Source organism: Chiloscyllium punctatum, chromosome 6 (genome assembly GCF_047496795.1).
Source record: "Chiloscyllium punctatum isolate Juve2018m chromosome 6, sChiPun1.3, whole genome shotgun sequence".
Classification (NCBI taxonomy): Eukaryota; Metazoa; Chordata; class Chondrichthyes; order Orectolobiformes; family Hemiscylliidae; genus Chiloscyllium; species Chiloscyllium punctatum.
Window position 1 is genome coordinate 33,720,175 of NC_092744.1, and position 21,392 is coordinate 33,741,566.

At 40.8% G+C, this 21,392-nt stretch overlaps 2 protein-coding genes across 2 annotated transcripts in view; both read right to left on the reverse strand.

Moving 5' to 3' along the window:
* LOC140478649 (uncharacterized) overlaps window positions 1-21,392 on the reverse strand; it is a gene marked incomplete at its 5' end in the record, with an annotated part of 83,185 nt that overhangs the window by 40,220 nt on the left and 21,573 nt on the right. The window lies entirely within an intron of this gene.
* The window catches only part of LOC140478577 (uncharacterized), a 49,108-nt gene that overhangs the window by 13,441 nt on the left and 14,275 nt on the right, over window positions 1-21,392 (reverse strand). The window contains exons 8-16 of the mRNA XM_072571798.1: window positions 20,531-20,656; window positions 19,137-19,262; window positions 17,393-17,518; window positions 14,255-14,380; window positions 9,583-9,708; window positions 8,766-8,891; window positions 5,548-5,673; window positions 876-1,001; window positions 59-184 (exon numbers count right to left, since the gene is read on the reverse strand). Coding sequence (XP_072427899.1) covers window positions 59-184; window positions 876-1,001; window positions 5,548-5,673; window positions 8,766-8,891; window positions 9,583-9,708; window positions 14,255-14,380; window positions 17,393-17,518; window positions 19,137-19,262; window positions 20,531-20,656 — 1,134 coding nt within the window. The remainder of the gene's footprint in view (window positions 1-58; window positions 185-875; window positions 1,002-5,547; window positions 5,674-8,765; window positions 8,892-9,582; window positions 9,709-14,254; window positions 14,381-17,392; window positions 17,519-19,136; window positions 19,263-20,530; window positions 20,657-21,392) is intronic.

Below are 21,392 nucleotides of genomic sequence, written 5' to 3' on the forward strand. Positions count from 1 at the left end.
TCATCTTAAACCATTAACAGCGTAATATGCATGTAATATTTGGATAAAAATATCCTACCATCACAATGTGAAGTGTTTGTTGCGTTGATGCTGTACCCAGGAAGGCAGCTGCATGTGAAGCTTCCAATTGTATTATTGCAGACTTGTTCACAATTCGATGTGTTGGTTGCACATTCATCTATATCTACACAAAAAAGTCCAATTTTTGATTACTGTCTTTGTTTGACATTAGACAGTGGCTTAGAAATTTACGTCACATGATCTCATCAGTTTCTCACGACTCTGTTATGTAAATATCTTCTGTAAACTGACGACAATACTTTTATGATCTGTCTAAATGAAATATGAACTATGGTTCTGCAAGTTTGACTCAGTATGTTAGAGAAAGTAGCCATGATTGGAAATCAACAGCTGCATATCTCCATTACCTTTTCTCTCAAATATATCACATGACCCGTGCGCCGGTTTCCTCCCACAATGCAAAAATGTGCAGGTTAGGTGAATTGGCCATGCTAAGTTTCCCGTAGGGTTAGGTGAAGGGGCAAATGTAGTGGGGTGGGTCTGGCTGGTTTGCACTTTGGCAGGTCGGTGTGGACTTTTTGGGCCGAAGGGTATGTTTTCACACTGCAAGTAATCTAATCTAATCTAACCATTTGATGTCATGCGACTGTATTAGTGGCATAACGTTTCAATTTCTGCAATTCCCCCTCACACCTATAAGGCTCCGACTACAAACTTGAAATGACACTGATTATCTTGGAACTCATAAGCTCACAGTTCACAAATGAAACTGTTTGATGTACATTCCGCAAAGTGGAAATCTTCAATCATTAACAGCGTGATATGCATGTAATATTTGGAGCAAAATGTCCTACCATCACAAAGTGAAGTGTTTGTTGCGTTGATGCTGTACCCAGGAAGGCAGCTGCATGTGAAGCTTCCAATTGTATTATTGCAGACTTGTTCACAATTCGATGTGTTGGTTGCGCATTCATCTATATCTACACAAAAAAGTCCAATTTTTGATTACTGTCTTTGTTTGACAATAGACAGTGGCTTAGAAATTTACGTCACATGATCTCATCAGTTTCTCACGACTCTGTTATGTAAATATCTTCTGTAAACTGACGACAATACTTTTATGATCTGTCTAAATGAAATATGAACTATGGTTCTGCAAGTTTGACTCAGTATGTTAGAGAAAGTAGCCGTGATATGACATGAACACTTGCATATCTCCATTACCTTTTCTCTCAAATATATCACATGACCCGTGCGCCGGTTTCCTCCCACAATGCAAAAATGTGCAGGTTAGGTGAATTGGCCATGCTAAGTTTCCCGTAGGGTTAGGTGAAGGGGCAAATGTAGTGGGGTGGGTCTGGCTGGGTTGCACTTTGGCAGGTCGGTGTGGACTTTTTGGGCCGAAGGGTATGTTTTCACACTGCAAGTAATCTAATCTAATCTAACCATTTGATGTCATGCGACTGTATTAGTGGCATAACGTTTCAATTTCTGCAATTCCCCCTCACACCTATAAGGCTCCGACTACAAACTTGAAATGACACTGATTATCTTGGAACTCATAAGCTCACAGCTCACAAATGAAACTGTTTGATGTACATTCCGCAAAGTGGAAATCTTCAATCATTAACAGCGTGATATGCATGTAATATTTGGAGCAAAATGTCCTACCATCACAAAGTGAAGTGTTTGTTGCGTTGATGCTGTACCCAGGAAGGCAGCTGCATGTGAAGCTTCCAATTGTATTATTGCAGACTTGTTCACAATTCGATGTGTTGGTTGCACATTCATCTATATCTACACAAAAAAGTCCAATTTTTGATTACTGTCTTTGTTTGACAATAGACAGTGGCTTAGAAATTTACGTCACATGATCTAGAACATAGAACATAGAACAATACAGCGCAGTACAGGCCCTTCGGCCCTCGATGTTGCGCCGATCAAAGCCCACCTAACCTACACTAACCCACTATCCTCCATATACCTATCCAATGCCCGCTTAAATACCCATAAAGAGGGAGAGTCCACTACTGCTACTGGCAGGGCATTCCATGATCTTACGACTCGCTGAGTGAAGAACCTACCCCTAACATCAGTCCTATATCTACCCCCCCTTAATTTAAAGCTATGCCCCCTTGTAATAGCTGACTCCATACGCGGAAAAAGGTTCTCACTGTCAACCCTATCTAACCCCCTAATCATCTTGTACACCTCTATCAAATCACCCCTAAACCTTCTTTTCTCCAAAGAAAACAACCCCAAGTGCCTCAGCCTTTCCTCATAGGATCTTCCTACCATACCAGGCAACATCCTGGTAAACTTCCTCTGCACCCGTTCCAGTGCCTCCACATCCTTCCTATAGTATGGCGACCAAAACTGCACACAATATTCCAGAAGCGGCCGCACCAGAGTCTTATACAACTGCAGCATGACCTCAGGACTCCGGAACTCAATTCCTCTACCAATAAAAGCCAGTACGCCATATGCCTTCTTCACTGCACTATTTACCTGGGTGGCAACTTTCAGAGATCTGTGTACATGGACACCAAGATCCCTCTGCTCTTCCACACTACCAAGTAGTCTACCATTAGCCCAGTAATCCATCTTTTTATTACTCTTACCAAAGTGAATCACTTCACACTTAGCTACATTGAACTCCATTTGCCACCTTTCTGCCCAGCTCTGCAGCTTCTCTATATCCCGCTGTAACCTGCCATATCCTTCCTCACTGTCTACAACTCCTCCGACTTTCGTATCATCCGCAAACTTGCTCACCCAACCTTCTAACCCTTCCTCCAGGTCATTTATAAAAATGACAAACAGCAATGGTCCCAAAACAGATCCTTGCGGAACACCACTAGTGACGGCACTCCAAGATGAATCTTTGCCATCAACTACTACCCTCTGTCTTCTTCCAGAGAGCCAATTCCTAATCCAAACCTCCAACTCACCCTCAATGCCATATCTCTGTATTTTCTGCAGTAGCCTACCATGGGGGACCTTATCAAACGCCTTACTAAAATCCATATATACTACATCTACCGCTTTCCCCTCATCTACCTCCTTCGTCACCTTCTCAAAGAATTCAATAAGGTTTGTGAGGCACGACCTGCCCTTCACAAAACCATGCTGACTATCCTTGATCACATCATTCTTATCCAGATGTGCATAAATCCTATCCCTTATAATTCTCTCTAAGACTTTGCCCACAACAGAAGTGAGACTCACTGGCCTATAGTTACTAGGATTATCCCTACTCCCCTTCTTGAACAAGGGAACCACGTTTGCTAGCCTCCAGTCCTCTGGCACTACTCCTGTAGACAAAGAGGACACAAAAATCAAGGCCAATGGCTCTGCAATCTCCTCCCTTGCTTCCCAGAGAATCCTAGGATAAATGCAATCAGGCCCAGGGGACTTATCTATTTTCACCCTTGCCAGAATTTCCAACACCTCTTCTCTACATATCTCGAAGCCATCCATTCTACTTATTCGTGCCCCAGTATTCATATCGACAACAATGTCCTGTTCCTGAGTGAATACTGACGAAAAGTATTCATTCAGCGCCTCCCCAATCTCTTCAGCCTCCACACGCAACTTCCCATTACTATCCTTGATTGGACCTATTCCTTCCCTAGTCATTCTTTTATTCCTAACATACCTATAGAAAGCCTTAGGGTTTTCCCTAATCCTACCAACTAAGGACCTTTCATGTCCCCTCCTTGCTGCTCTTAGCTCTCTCTTCAGGTCCTTCCGGGCTACCTTATAACTCTCAATCGCCCCTATTGAACCTTCACGCCTCATCTTTACAAAGGCCGCCCTCTTCCATTTAACTAGGGATTCCAACTCCTTATTAAACCACGGCTCCTTCACACGACCCTTTCCTCCCTGCCTGATAGGTACGTACTTATCAAGGACACTCAATAGTTGCTCCTTGAACAAGTTCCACATATCAATTACGCTCTTGCCTTGGAATCTACTTTTCCAATCCACACATCCTAAGTCATGCCTCAACGCATCATAATTTCCCTGCCCCCAGCTATAACTCTTGCCCTGTAGTACACACTTATCCCTCCCCATCACGAGACTAAAAATCACCGAATTGTGGTCACTGTCCCCAAAGTGCTCACCTACCTCTAGTTCTAATACCTGGCCTGGTTCGTTACCCAGAACCAAATCCAGTATGGCCTCACCTCTTGTTGGCTTATCTACATATTGTGTCAGGAAACTCTCCTGCACACATTGCACAAACATCTCATCAGTTTCTCACGACTCTGTTTTGTAAATATCTTCTGTAAACTGACGACAATACTTTTATGATCTGTCTAAATGAAATATGAACTATGGTTCTGCAAGCTTGACTCAGAATGTTAGAGAAAGTAGCCATGATTGGAAATCAACAGCTGCATATCTCCATTACCTTTTCTCTCAAATATATCACATGGCCATGTGATGCCATGCGACTGTATTAGTGGCATAACCTTTCACTTTCTGCACTCCGCCATCACACCTACAATGCTCCGACAACAACTTCTGCTCAAAAATAGGATTGGTTAATGGTGGGTCGATGGGTACAAAATGTAAAGCTTTTTTGGTCCAAGTTGATAATCTTTGAAACCATCACATACTGATGAATTCTTTCACCTTGTATACAGCTGACTGTGAACTTTGACAAACACAAATGCACAGCGAGAGGGTTTAAGGTTGAACTTCCTTCTTATTTCATTCAGATGAAATGACTTCTTTTCAACCAATTTTCATAGACACAGCGTTGGTGTGTCCTGCATTGCTTGAAATTCCAAAATCCTCAATGGATGAGTAAACGTGCAATTAAATATTTCTAGCATCACAAATGGAAGTCTGTGCTGTGGGTGTGGAATTCATTTTGACAATTAGGGGCATGAAGCATCCATTTGTGTTGATGAAGATTTCAGTGAGAATTTATGTGATTTTTGAACATTCATCGATGTCTAAGGAAACCTTTCCGATGCTTCCTCCCTTTGCTCCCTTGCTATGAGACCAGTCTTGCCAATCTACTACTCATGCTGACTGCACCGCCAGTGCAATCTCTTATGTTCATATCCACTCTAAACTGGCAACAATAGATTTCAAAGACATTCCATGAATTGTGAAATATGTTTTCTTCTGCTGGGCAAAAGAAACTTCTTGAACATACACATAAACGTGGTTATTCTGTCCTCATGAAGGGACATTTCTCACCAAGTTAAGTAATATGTGATTAGCATTAACAGTATGCCCATGAAGAACAAAGCACAATTATGAGCATTAATTGAGAAGTCCTCAGAATGTATAAGAATACGTTGTTTCACATCACTTAGCACATCATACTGGCATCAACCTGTCTGCAAAGCGCATAAGTGTACAGCATTATAACAAGACACTGATTATCTTGGAAGTCAGCAGCTCACAGATCGCAATCGAAATTATTTGATGTCCATTTCACAAAGTGCTCATCTTAAACCATGAATAGCGTAATATGCATGTAATATTTGGATAAAAATATCCTACCATCACAACGTGAAGTGATTGTTGCATTGATGCTGTACCCAGGAAGGCAGCTGCATGTGAAGCTTCCAATTGTATTATTGCAGACTTGTTCACAATTCGATGTGTTGGTTGCACATTCATCTATATCTACACAAAAAAGTCCAATTTTTGATCACTGACTTTGTTTGACATTGGACAGTGCCCTAGAAATTTACATCCCATGGTCTCATTAGTTTCTCAGTTTTCTGTCTTCTGAGAACTAACAACAATACATTTTATGATTTCTCTAAATGAAGTATAATCCCTGGTTCTTCAAGCTTGACCCAGAATTTTAGAGAAAGTAGCCATGATTAGACATGTACATCTGCGTATACCTAATATCGTTGCTCACAAATATATCAAATGGCCATGTGGGGCCATGTGATTGTATCAGTGACATGACATTTCATTTTCTACACTTTGCCCTCATACCTGCAAGGCTCTAACTACAATTTCTGCTCAACAATAAGATTGGTTAATGGTGAGTTCATGGGCACAAAATGCATAGCTTTTTTGGTCCAATTCAATAATCTGTGAACCCATCACAGCCTGATGTATTCTTTCACCTTTTCCACAACTGACTCTGAACGTAAACAAACTCAACGGCACAGCGACAGGGTTTAAGTTTGAACCTCCTTCTTATTACATATAGATGGAGCTCAAAAGATTTCTTTTCAACCAATATTCATTGACAGAGCTTTGTTTTTTCCTGCTTTGTCCGAAATTCCAAAATCAGCAATGGATGAGTAAATGTGCAATTAAATATTTCTAGCATCACAAACGGAACTCTGTGCTGCGGTTGTGCCATTTATTTCGAAGCACCCATTTGTGTTGTTGAAGATGTCAGTGCAAAGTTATGTGATTTTTGAACATTCATCGATGTCGAAGGAAACGTTTCCGATGTTTCCTCCCTTTGCTCCCTCGCTATGAGACCAGTCTTGCCAATCTAGTACTCATGTTTGAAAAATGTTGTGCTGGAAAAACACAGCAGGCCAGGCAGCATCCGAGGAGCAGGAGAATTCCTGAAGAAGGGCTTATGCCCGAAACGTCTGGTACTCCAGCATCTGCGGTCCTCACTTTCTCCCAATCAACTACTCATGCTGACTGCACAGCCAGTGCCATGTAAATAGCTTCTCTAATGTCAATATCTTCTGGAAATTGACAACAATACTGTTATCATCTGTCGCAATGAAATATGAACTATGGTTCTGCAAGTTTGACTCAGTATGTTAGAGAAAGTAGCCATGATATGACATGAACACTTGCATATCTCCATGACCTTTTCTCTCAAATATATCACATGACCCGTGCGCCGGTTTCCTCACACAATACAAAAATGTGCTGGTTAGGTGAATTGGCCATGCTAAGTTTCCCGTAGGGTTAGGTGAAGGGGCAAACGTAGTGGGGTGGGTCTGGGTGGGTTGCGCTTCGGCAGGTCGGTGTGGACTTGTTGGGCCGAAGGGCCTGTTTTCGCACTGCAAGTAATCTAATCTAATCTAACCATGTGATGTCATGCGACTGTATTAGTGGCATAACGTTTCAAATTCTGCATTTCCCCCTCACACCTATAAGGCTGCGACTACAAACTTGAAATGACACTGATTATCTTGGAACTCATAAGCTCACAGCTCACAAATGAAACTGTTTGATGTACATTCCGCAAAGTGGTAATCTTCAATCATTAACAGCGTGATATGCATGTAATATTTGAAGAAAAATGACCTACCATCACAAAGTGAAGTGTTTGTTGCGTTGATGCTGTACCCAGGAAGGCAGCTGCATGTGAAGCTTCCAATTGTATTATTGCAGACTTGTTCACAATTCGATGTGTTGGTTGCGCATTCATCTATATCTACACAAAAAAGTCCAATTTTTGATTACTGTCTTTGTTTGACATTAGACAGTGGTTTAGAAATTTACGTCACATGATCTCATCAGTTTCTCACGACTCTGTTATGTAAATATCTTCTGTAAACTGACGACAATACTTTTATGATCTGTCTAAATGAAATATGAACTATGGTTCTGCAAGCTTGACTCAGAATGTTAGAGAAAGTAGCCATGATTGGAAATCAACAGCTGCATATCTCCATTACCTTTTCTCTCAAATATATCACATGGCCATGTGATGCCATGCGACTGTATTAGTGGCATAACCTTTCACTTTCTGCACTCCGCCATCACACCTACAAGGCTCCGACTACAACTTCTGCTCAAAAATAGGATTGGTTAATGGTGGGTCGATGGGCACAAAATGTAAAGCTTTTTTGGTCCAAGTTGATAATCTTTGAAACCATCACATACTGATGAATTCTTTCACCTTGTATACAGCTGACTGTGAACTTTGACAAACACAAATGCACAGCGAGAGGGTTTAAGGTTGAACCTCCTTCGTATTTCATTCAGATGAAAAGACTTCTTTTCAACCAATTTTCATAGACACAGCGTTGGTGTGTCCTGCATTGCTTGAAATTCCAAAATCCTCAATGGATGAGTAAACGTGCAATTAAATATTTCTAGCATCACAAATGGAAGTCTGTGCTGTGGGTGTGGAATTCATTTTGACAATTAGGGGCATGAAGCATCCATTTGTGTTGATGAAGATTTCAGTGCGAATTTATGTGATTTTTGAACATTCATCGATGTCTAAGGAAACCTTTCCGATGCTTCCTCACTTTGCTTCCTTGCTATGAGACCAGTCTTGCCAATCTACTACTCATGCTGACTGCACCGCCACTGCAATCTCTTATGTTCATATCCACTCTAAACTGGCAACAATAGATTTCAAAGACATTCCATGAATTGTGAAATATGTTTTCTTCTGCTGGGCGAAAGAAACTTCTTCAACATACACATAAACGTGGTTATTCTGTCCTCATCAATGGGCATTTCTCACCAAGTTTAGTAATATGTGATTAACAGTATGCCAATAAAGAACAAAGCACAATTATGAGCATTAATTGAGAAGTCCTCAGAATGTATAAGAATACATTGTTTCACAGCACTTAGCGCCATCATACTGGCATTAACCTGTCTGCAAAGCGCATAAGTGTACAGCATTATAACAAGACACTGATTATCTTGGAAGTCAGCAGCTCACAGATCGCAATCGAAATTATTTGATGTCCATTTCACAATGTGCTCATCTTAAACCATTAACAGCGTAATATGCATGTAATATTTGGATAAAAATATCCTACCATCACAATGTGAAGTGTTTGTTGCGTTGATGCTGTACCCAGGAAGGCAGCTGCATGTGAAGCTTCCAATTGTATTATTGCAGACTTGTTCACAATTCGATGTGTTGGTTGCACATTCATCTATATCTACACAAAAAAGTCCAATTTTTGATTACTGTCTTTGTTTGACATTCGACAGTGGCTTAGAAATTTACGTCACATGATCTCATCAGTTTCTCACGACTCTGTTATGTAAATATCTTCTGTAAACTGACGACAATACTTTTATGATCTGTCTAAATGAAATATGAACTATGGTTCTGCAAGTTTGACTCAGTATGTTAGAGAAAGTAGCCATGATATGACATGAACACTTGCATATCTCCATTACCTTTTCTCTCAAATATATCACATGACCCGTGCGCCGGTTTCCTCCCACAATGCAAAAATGTGCAGGTTAGGTGAATTGGCCATGCTAAGTTTCCCGTAGGGTTAGGTGAAGGGGCAAATGTAGTGGGGTGGGTCTGGCTGTGTTGCACTTTGGCAGGTCGGTGTGGACTTTTTGGGCCGAAGGGTATGTTTTCACACTGCAAGTAATCTAATCTAATCTAACCATTTGATGTCATGCGACTGTATTAGTGGCATAACGTTTCAATTTCTGCAATTCCCCCTCACACCTATAAGGCTCCGACTACAAACTTGAAATGACACTGATTATCTTGGAACTCATAAGCTCACAGTTCACAAATGAAACTGTTTGATGTACATTCCGCAAAGTGGAAATCTTCAATCATTAACAGCGTGATATGCATGTAATATTTGGAGCAAAATGTCCTACCATCACAAAGTGAAGTGTTTGTTGCGTTGATGCTGTACCCAGGAAGGCAGCTGCATGTGAAGCTTCCAATTGTATTATTGCAGACTTGTTCACAATTCGATGTGTTGGTTGCGCATTCATCTATATCTACACAAAAAAGTCCAATTTTTGATTACTGTCTTTGTTTGACAATAGACAGTGGCTTAGAAATTTACGTCACATGATCTCATCAGTTTCTCACGACTCTGTTATGTAAATATCTTCTGTAAACTGACGACAATACTTTTATGATCTGTCTAAATGAAATATGAACTATGGTTCTGCAAGTTTGACTCAGTATGTTAGAGAAAGTAGCCGTGATATGACATGAACACTTGCATATCTCCATTACCTTTTCTCTCAAATATATCACATGACCCGTGCGCCGGTTTCCTCCCACAATGCAAAAATGTGCAGGTTAGGTGAATTGGCCATGCTAAGTTTCCCGTAGGGTTAGGTGAAGGGGCAAATGTAGTGGGGTGGGTCTGGCTGGGTTGCACTTTGGCAGGTCGGTGTGGACTTTTTGGGCCGAAGGGTATGTTTTCACACTGCAAGTAATCTAATCTAATCTAACCATTTGATGTCATGCGACTGTATTAGTGGCATAACGTTTCAATTTCTGCAATTCCCCCTCACACCTATAAGGCTCCGACTACAAACTTGAAATGACACTGATTATCTTGGAACTCATAAGCTCACAGCTCACAAATGAAACTGTTTGATGTACATTCCGCAAAGTGGAAATCTTCAATCATTAACAGCGTGATATGCATGTAATATTTGGAGCAAAATGTCCTACCATCACAAAGTGAAGTGTTTGTTGCGTTGATGCTGTACCCAGGAAGGCAGCTGCATGTGAAGCTTCCAATTGTATTATTGCAGACTTGTTCACAATTCGATGTGTTGGTTGCACATTCATCTATATCTACACAAAAAAGTCCAATTTTTGATTACTGTCTTTGTTTGACAATAGACAGTGGCTTAGAAATTTACGTCACATGATCTAGAACATAGAACATAGAACAATACAGCGCAGTACAGGCCCTTCGGCCCTCGACGTTGCGCCGATCAAAGCCCACCTAACCTACACTAACCCACTATCCTCCATATACCTATCCAATGCCCGCTTAAATACCCATAAAGAGGGAGAGTCCACTACTGCTACTGGCAGGGCATTCCATGATCTTACGACTCGCTGAGTGAAGAACCTACCCCTAACATCAGTCCTATATCTACCCCCCCTTAATTTAAAGCTATGCCCCCTTGTAATAGCTGACTCCATACGCGGAAAAAGGTTCTCACTGTCAACCCTATCTAACCCCCTAATCATCTTGTACACCTCTATCAAATCACCCCTAAACCTTCTTTTCTCCAAAGAAAACAACCCCAAGTGCCTCAGCCTTTCCTCATAGGATCTTCCTACCATACCAGGCAACATCCTGGTAAACTTCCTCTGCACCCGTTCCAGTGCCTCCACATCCTTCCTATAGTATGGCGACCAAAACTGCACACAATATTCCAGAAGCGGCCGCACCAGAGTCTTATACAACTGCAGCATGACCTCAGGACTCCGGAACTCAATTCCTCTACCAATAAAAGCCAGTACGCCATATGCCTTCTTCACTGCACTATTTACCTGGGTGGCAACTTTCAGAGATCTGTGTACATGGACACCAAGATCCCTCTGCTCTTCCACACTACCAAGTAGTCTACCATTAGCCCAGTAATCCATCTTTTTATTACTCTTACCAAAGTGAATCACTTCACACTTAGCTACATTGAACTCCATTTGCCACCTTTCTGCCCAGCTCTGCAGCTTCTCTATATCCCGCTGTAACCTGCCATATCCTTCCTCACTGTCTACAACTCCTCCGACTTTCGTATCATCCGCAAACTTGCTCACCCAACCTTCTAACCCTTCCTCCAGGTCATTTATAAAAATGACAAACAGCAATGGTCCCAAAACAGATCCTTGCGGAACACCACTAGTGACGGCACTCCAAGATGAATCTTTGCCATCAACTACTACCCTCTGTCTTCTTCCAGAGAGCCAATTCCTAATCCAAACCTCCAACTCACCCTCAATGCCATATCTCTGTATTTTCTGCAGTAGCCTACCATGGGGGACCTTATCAAACGCCTTACTAAAATCCATATATACTACATCTACCGCTTTCCCCTCATCTACCTCCTTCGTCACCTTCTCAAAGAATTCAATAAGGTTTGTGAGGCACGACCTGCCCTTCACAAAACCATGCTGACTATCCTTGATCACATCATTCTTATCCAGATGTGCATAAATCCTATCCCTTATAATTCTCTCTAAGACTTTGCCCACAACAGAAGTGAGACTCACTGGCCTATAGTTACTAGGATTATCCCTACTCCCCTTCTTGAACAAGGGAACCACGTTTGCTAGCCTCCAGTCCTCTGGCACTACTCCTGTAGACAAAGAGGACACAAAAATCAAGGCCAATGGCTCTGCAATCTCCTCCCTTGCTTCCCAGAGAATCCTAGGATAAATGCAATCAGGCCCAGGGGACTTATCTATTTTCACCCTTGCCAGAATTTCCAACACCTCTTCTCTACATATCTCGAAGCCATCCATTCTACTTATTCGTGCCCCAGTATTCATATCGACAACAATGTCCTGTTCCTGAGTGAATACTGACGAAAAGTATTCATTCAGCGCCTCCCCAATCTCTTCAGCCTCCACACGCAACTTCCCATTACTATCCTTGATTGGACCTATTCCTTCCCTAGTCATTCTTTTATTCCTAACATACCTATAGAAAGCCTTAGGGTTTTCCCTAATCCTACCAACTAAGGACCTTTCATGTCCCCTCCTTGCTGCTCTTAGCTCTCTCTTCAGGTCCTTCCGGGCTACCTTATAACTCTCAATCGCCCCTATTGAACCTTCACGCCTCATCTTTACAAAGGCCGCCCTCTTCCATTTAACTAGGGATTCCAACTCCTTATTAAACCACGGCTCCTTCACACGACCCTTTCCTCCCTGCCTGATAGGTACGTACTTATCAAGGACACTCAATAGTTGCTCCTTGAACAAGTTCCACATATCAATTACGCTCTTGCCTTGGAATCTACTTTTCCAATCCACACATCCTAAGTCATGCCTCAACGCATCATAATTTCCCTGCCCCCAGCTATAACTCTTGCCCTGTAGTACACACTTATCCCTCCCCATCACGAGACTAAAAATCACCGAATTGTGGTCACTGTCCCCAAAGTGCTCACCTACCTCTAGTTCTAATACCTGGCCTGGTTCGTTACCCAGAACCAAATCCAGTATGGCCTCACCTCTTGTTGGCTTATCTACATATTGTGTCAGGAAACTCTCCTGCACACATTGCACAAACATCTCATCAGTTTCTCACGACTCTGTTTTGTAAATATCTTCTGTAAACTGACGACAATACTTTTATGATCTGTCTAAATGAAATATGAACTATGGTTCTGCAAGCTTGACTCAGAATGTTAGAGAAAGTAGCCATGATTGGAAATCAACAGCTGCATATCTCCATTACCTTTTCTCTCAAATATATCACATGGCCATGTGATGCCATGCGACTGTATTAGTGGCATAACCTTTCACTTTCTGCACTCCGCCATCACACCTACAATGCTCCGACAACAACTTCTGCTCAAAAATAGGATTGGTTAATGGTGGGTCGATGGGTACAAAATGTAAAGCTTTTTTGGTCCAAGTTGATAATCTTTGAAACCATCACATACTGATGAATTCTTTCACCTTGTATACAGCTGACTGTGAACTTTGACAAACACAAATGCACAGCGAGAGGGTTTAAGGTTGAACTTCCTTCTTATTTCATTCAGATGAAATGACTTCTTTTCAACCAATTTTCATAGACACAGCGTTGGTGTGTCCTGCATTGCTTGAAATTCCAAAATCCTCAATGGATGAGTAAACGTGCAATTAAATATTTCTAGCATCACAAATGGAAGTCTGTGCTGTGGGTGTGGAATTCATTTTGACAATTAGGGGCATGAAGCATCCATTTGTGTTGATGAAGATTTCAGTGAGAATTTATGTGATTTTTGAACATTCATCGATGTCTAAGGAAACCTTTCCGATGCTTCCTCCCTTTGCTCCCTTGCTATGAGACCAGTCTTGCCAATCTACTACTCATGCTGACTGCACCGCCAGTGCAATCTCTTATGTTCATATCCACTCTAAACTGGCAACAATAGATTTCAAAGACATTCCATGAATTGTGAAATATGTTTTCTTCTGCTGGGCAAAAGAAACTTCTTGAACATACACATAAACGTGGTTATTCTGTCCTCATGAAGGGACATTTCTCACCAAGTTAAGTAATATGTGATTAGCATTAACAGTATGCCCATGAAGAACAAAGCACAATTATGAGCATTAATTGAGAAGTCCTCAGAATGTATAAGAATACGTTGTTTCACATCACTTAGCACATCATACTGGCATCAACCTGTCTGCAAAGCGCATAAGTGTACAGCATTATAACAAGACACTGATTATCTTGGAAGTCAGCAGCTCACAGATCGCAATCGAAATTATTTGATGTCCATTTCACAAAGTGCTCATCTTAAACCATGAATAGCGTAATATGCATGTAATATTTGGATAAAAATATCCTACCATCACAACGTGAAGTGATTGTTGCATTGATGCTGTACCCAGGAAGGCAGCTGCATGTGAAGCTTCCAATTGTATTATTGCAGACTTGTTCACAATTCGATGTGTTGGTTGCACATTCATCTATATCTACACAAAAAAGTCCAATTTTTGATCACTGACTTTGTTTGACATTGGACAGTGCCCTAGAAATTTACATCCCATGGTCTCATTAGTTTCTCAGTTTTCTGTCTTCTGAGAACTAACAACAATACATTTTATGATTTTTCTAAATGAAGTATAATCCCTGGTTCTTCAAGCTTGACCCAGAATTTTAGAGAAAGTAGCCATGATTAGACATGTACATCTGCGTATACCTAATATCGTTGCTCACAAATATATCAAATGGCCATGTGGGGCCATGTGATTGTATCAGTGACATGACATTTCATTTTCTACACTTTGCCCTCATACCTGCAAGGCTCTAACTACAATTTCTGCTCAACAATAAGATTGGTTAATGGTGAGTTCATGGGCACAAAATGCATAGCTTTTTTGGTCCAATTCAATAATCTGTGAACCCATCACAGCCTGATGTATTCTTTCACCTTTTCCACAACTGACTCTGAACGTAAACAAACTCAACGGCACAGCGACAGGGTTTAAGTTTGAACCTCCTTCTTATTACATATAGATGGAGCTCAAAAGATTTCTTTTCAACCAATATTCATTGACAGAGCTTTGGTTTTTCCTGCTTTGTCCGAAATTCCAAAATCAGCAATGGATGAGTAAATGTGCAATTAAATATTTCTAGCATCACAAACGGAAGTCTGTGCTGCGGTTGTGCCATTTATTTCGAAGCACCCATTTGTGTTGTTGAAGATGTCAGTGCAAAGTTATGTGATTTTTGAACATTCATCGATGTCGAAGGAAACGTTTCCGATGTTTCCTCCCTTTGCTCCCTCGCTATGAGACCAGTCTTGCCAATCTAGTACTCATGTTTGAAAAATGTTGTGCTGGAAAAACACAGCAGGCCAGGCAGCATCCAAGGAGCAGGAGAATTCCTGAAGAAGGGCTTATGCCCGAAACGTCTGGTACTCCAGCATCTGCGGTCCTCACTTTCTCCCAATCAACTACTCATGCTGACTGCACAGCCAGTGCCATGTAAATAGCTTCTCTAATGTCAATATCTTCTGGAAATTGACAACAATACTGTTATCATCTGTCGCAATGAAATATGAACTATGGTTCTGCAAGTTTGACTCAGTATGTTAGAGAAAGTAGCCATGATATGACATGAACACTTGCATATCTCCATTACCTTTTCTCTCAAATATATCACATGACCGGTGCGCCGGTTTCCTCCCACAATACAAAAATGTGCTGGTTAGGTGAATTGGCCATGCTAAGTTTCCCGTAGGGTTAGGTGAAGGGGCAAACGTAGTGGGGTGGGTCTGGGTGGGTTGCGCTTCGGCAGGTCGGTGTGGACTTGTTGGGCCGAAGGGCCTGTTTTCGCACTGCAAGTAATCTAATCTAATCTAACCATGTGATGTCATGCGACTGTATTAGTGGCATAACGTTTCAAATTCTGCATTTCCCCCTCACACCTATAAGGCTCCGACTACAAACTTGAAATGACACTGATTATCTTGGAACTCATAAGCTCACAGCTCACAAATGAAACTGTTTGATGTACATTCCGCAAAGTGGTAATCTTCAATCATTAACAGCGTGATATGCATGTAATATTTGAAGAAAAATGACCTACCATCACAAAGTGAAGTGTTTGTTGCGTTGATGCTGTACCCAGGAAGGCAGCTGCATGTGAAGCTTCCAATTGTATTATTGCAGACTTGTTCACAATTCGATGTGTTGGTTGCGCATTCATCTATATCTACACAAAAATGTCCAATTTTTGATTACTGTCTTTGTTTGACATTAGACAGTGGTTTAGAAATTTACGTCACATGATCTCATCAGTTTCTCACGACTCTGTTATGTAAATATCTTCTGTAAACTGACGACAATACTTTTATGATCTGTCTAAATGAAATATGAACTATGGTTCATATATATCACATGATCATGTGATGCCATGCGACTGTATTAGTGGCATAACCTTTCACTTTCTGCACTCCGCCATCACACCTACAAGGCTCCGACTACAACTTCTGCTCAAAAATAGGATTGGTTAATGGTGGGTCGATGGGCACAAAATGTAAAGCTTTTTTGGTCCAAGTTGATAATCTTTGAAACCATCACATACTGATGAATTCTTTCAACTTGTATACAGCTGACTGTGAACTTTGACAATCACAAATGCACAGCGAGAGGGTTTAAGGTTGAACCTCCTTCTTATTTCATTCAGATGAAAAGACTTCTTTTCAACCAATTTTCATAGACACAGCGTTGGTGTGTCCTGCATTGCTTGAAATTCCAAAACCCTCAATGGATGAGTAAACGTGCAATTAAATATTTCTAGCATCACAAATGGAAGTCTGTGCTGTGGGTGTGGAATTCATTTTGACAATTAGGGGCATGAAGCATCCATTTGTGTTGATGAAGATTTCAGTGCGAATTTATGTGATTTTTGAACATTCATCGATGTCTAAGGAAACCTTTCCGATGCTTCCTCCCTTTGCTCCCTTGCTATGAGACCAGTCTTGCCAATCTACTACTCATGCTGACTGCGCAGCCAGTGCAATCTCTTATGTTCATATCCACTCTAAACTGGCAACAATAGATTTCAAAGACATTCCATGAATTGTGAAATATGTTTTCTTCTGCTGGGCGAAAGAAACTTCTTCAGGATACACATAAATGTAGTTATTCTGTCCTCATCAAGGGGCATTTCTCACCAAGTTTAGTAATATGTGATTAACAGTATGCCAATAAAGAACAAAGCACAATTATGAACATTAATTGAGAAGTCCTCAGAATGTATAAGAATACATTGTTTCACAGCACTTAGCGCCATCATACTGGCATCAACCTGTCTGCAAAGCGCATAAGTGTACAGCATTATAACAAGACACTGATTATCTTGCAAGTCAGCAGCTCACAGATCGCAATCGAAATTATTTGATGTCCATTTCACAAAGTGCTCATCTTAAACCATTAATAGCGTAATATGCATGTAATATTTGGATAAAAATATCCTACCATCACAATGTGAAGTGTTTGTTGCGTTGATGCTGTACCCAGGAAGGCAGCTGCATGTGAAGCTTCCAATTGTATTATTGCAGACTTGTTCACAATTCGATGTGTTGGTTGCACATTCATCATTATCTACACAAAAAAGTCCAATTTTTGATCACTGACTTTGTTTGACATTGGACAGTGCCCTAGAAATTTACATCCCATGGTCTCATTAGTTTCTCAGTTTTCTGTCTTCTGAGAACTAACAACAATACATTTTATGATTTCTCTAAATGAAGTATAATCCCTGGTTCTTCAAGCTTGACCCAGAATTTTAGAGAAAGTAGCCATGATTAGACATGTCCATCTGCGTATACCTCCTATCGTTGCTCACAAATATATCAAATGGCCATGTGGGGCCATGTGATTGTATCAGTGACATGACATTTCATTTTCTACACTTTGCCCTCATACCTGCAAGGCTCTAACTACAATTTCTGCTCAACAATAAGATTGGTTAATGGCGAGTTCATGGGCACAAAATGCATAGCTTTTTTGGTCCAATTCAATAATCTGTGAACCCATCACAGCCTGATGTATTCTTTCACCTTTTCCACAACTGACTCTGAACGTAAACAAACTCAACGGCACAGCGACAGGGTTTAAGTTTGAACCTCCTTCTTATTACATATAGATGGAGCTCAAAAGATTTCTTTTCAACCAATATTCATTGACAGAGCTTTGGTTTTTCCTGCTTTGTCCGAAATTCCAAAATCAGCAATGGATGAGTAAATGTGCAATTAAATATTTCTAGCATCACAAACGGAAGTCTGTGCTGCGGTTGTGCCATTTATTTCGAAGCACCCATTTGTGTTGTTGAAGATGTCAGTGCAAAGTTATGTGATTTTTGAACATTCATCGATGTCGAAGGAAACGTTTCCGATGTTTCCTCCCTTTGCTCCCTCGCTATGAGACCAGTCTTGCCAATCTAGTACTCATGTTTGAAAAATGTTGTGCTGGAAAAACACAGCAGGCCAGGCAGCATCCAAGGAGCAGGAGAATTCCTGAAGAAGGGCTTATGCCCGAAACGTCTGGTACTCCAGCATCTGCGGTCCTCACTTTCTCCCAATCAACTACTCATGCTGACTGCACAGCCAGTGCCATGTAAATAGCTTCTCTAATGTCAATATCTTCTGGAAATTGACAACAATACTGTTATCATCTGTCGCAATGAAATATGAACTATGGTTCTGCAAGTTTGACTCAGTATGTTAGAGAAAGTAGCCATGATATGACATGAACACTTGCATATCTCCATTACCTTTTCTCTCAAATATATCACATGACCGGTGCGCCGGTTTCCTCCCACAATACAAAAATGTGCTGGTTAGGTGAATTGGCCATGCTAAGTTTCCCGTAGGGTTAGGTGAAGGGGCAAACGTAGTGGGGTGGGTCTGGGTGGGTTGCGCTTCGGCAGGTCGGTGTGGACTTGTTGGGCCGAAGGGCCTGTTTTCGCACTGCAAGTAATCTAATCTAATCTAACCATGTGATGTCATGCGACTGTATTAGTGGCATAACGTTTCAAATTCTGCATTTCCCCCTCACACCTATAAGGCTCCGACTACAAACTTGAAATGACACTGATTATCTTGGAACTCATAAGCTCACAGCTCACAAATGAAACTGTTTGATGTACATTCCGCAAAGTGGTAATCTTCAATCATTAACAGCGTGATATGCATGTAATATTTGAAGAAAAATGACCTACCATCACAAAGTGAAGTGTTTGTTGCGTTGATGCTGTACCCAGGAAGGCAGCTGCATGTGAAGCTTCCAATTGTATTATTGCAGACTTGTTCACAATTCGATGTGTTGGTTGCGCATTCATCTATATCTACACAAAAATGTCCAATTTTTGATTACTGTCTTTGTTTGACATTAGACAGTGGTTTAGAAATTTACGTCACATGATCTCATCAGTTTCTCACGACTCTGTTATGTAAATATCTTCTGTAAACTGACGACAATACTTTTATGATCTGTCTAAATGAAATATGAACTATGGTTCATATATATCACATGATCATGTGATGCCATGCGACTGTATTAGTGGCATAACCTTTCACTTTCTGCACTCCGCCATCACACCTACAAGGCTCCGACTACAACTTCTGCTCAAAAATAGGATTGGTTAATGGTGGGTCGATGGGCACAAAATGTAAAGCTTTTTTGGTCCAAGTTGATAATCTTTGAAACCATCACATACTGATGAATTCTTTCAACTTGTATACAGCTGACTGTGAACTTTGACAATCACAAATGCACAGCGAGAGGGTTTAAGGTTGAACCTCCTTCTTATTTCATTCAGATGAAAAGACTTCTTTTCAACCAATTTTCATAGACACAGCGTTGGTGTGTCCTGCATTGCTTGAAATTCCAAAACCCTCAATGGATGAGTAAACGTGCAATTAAATATTTCTAGCATCACAAATGGAAGTCTGTGCTGTGGGTGTGGAATTCATTTTGACAATTAGGGGCATGAAGCATCCATTTGTGTTGATGAAGATTTCAGTGCGAATTTATGTGATTTTTGAACATTCATCGATGTCTAAGGAAACCTTTCCGATGCTTCCTCCCTTTGCTCCCTTGCTATGAGACCAGTCTTGCCAATCTACTACTCATGCTGACTGCGCAGCCAGTGCAATCTCTTATGTTCATATCCACTCTAAACTGGCAACAATAGATTTCAAAGACATTCCATGAATTGTGAAATATGTTTTCTTCTGCTGGGCGAAAGAAACTTCTTCAGGATACACATAAATGTAGTTATTCTGTCCTCATCAAGGGGCATTTCTCACCAAGTTTAGTAATATGTGATTAACAGTATGCCAATAAAGAACAAAGCACAATTATGAACATTAATTGAGAAGTCCTCAGAATGTATAAGAATACATTGTTTCACAGCACTTAGCGCCATCATACTGGCATCAACCTGTCTGCAAAGCGCATAAGTGTACAGCATTATAACAAGACACTGATTATCTTGCAAGTCAGCAGCTCACAGATCGCAATCGAAATTATTTGATGTCCATTTCACAAAGTGCTCATCTTAAACCATTAATAGCGTAATATGCATGTAATATTTGGATAAAAATATCCTACCATCACAATGTGAAGTGTTTGTTGCGTTGATGCTGTACCCAGGAAGGCAGCTGCATGTGAAGCTTCCAATTGTATTATTGCAGACTTGTTCACAATTCGATGTGTTGGTTGCACATTCATCATTATCTACACAAAAAAGTCCAATTTTTGATCACTGACTTTGTTTGACATTGGACAGTGCCCTAGAAATTTACATCCCATGGTCTCATTAGTTTCTCAGTTTTCTGTCTTCTGAGAACTAACAACAATACATTTTATGATTTCTCTAAATGAAGTATAATCCCTGGTTCTTCAAGCTTGACCCAGAATTTTAGAGAAAGTAGCCATGATTAGACATGTCCATCTGCGTATACCTCCTATCGTTGCTCACAAATATATCAAATGGCCATGTGGGGCCATGTGATTGTATCAGTGACATGACATTTCATTTTCTACACTTTGCCCTCATACCTGCAAGGCTCTAACTACAATTTCTGCTCAACAATAAGATTGGTTAATGGCGAGTTCATGGGCACAAAATGCATAGCTTTTTTGGTCCAATTCAATAATCTGTGAACCCATCACAGCCTGATGTATTCTTTCACCTTTTCCACAACTGACTCTGAATGTGAACAAACTCAACGGCACAGCGACAGGGTTTAAGTTTGAACCTCCTTCTTATTACATACAGATGGAGCTCAAAAGATTTCTTTTCAACCAATATTCATTGACAGAGCTTTGGTTTTTCCTGCTTTGTCTGAAATTCCAAAATCAGCAATGGATGAGTAAATGTGCAATTAAATATTTCTAGCATCACAAACGGAAGTCTGTGCTGCGGTTGTGCCATTTATTTCGAAGAAACTTGGGGTATGAAGCACCCATT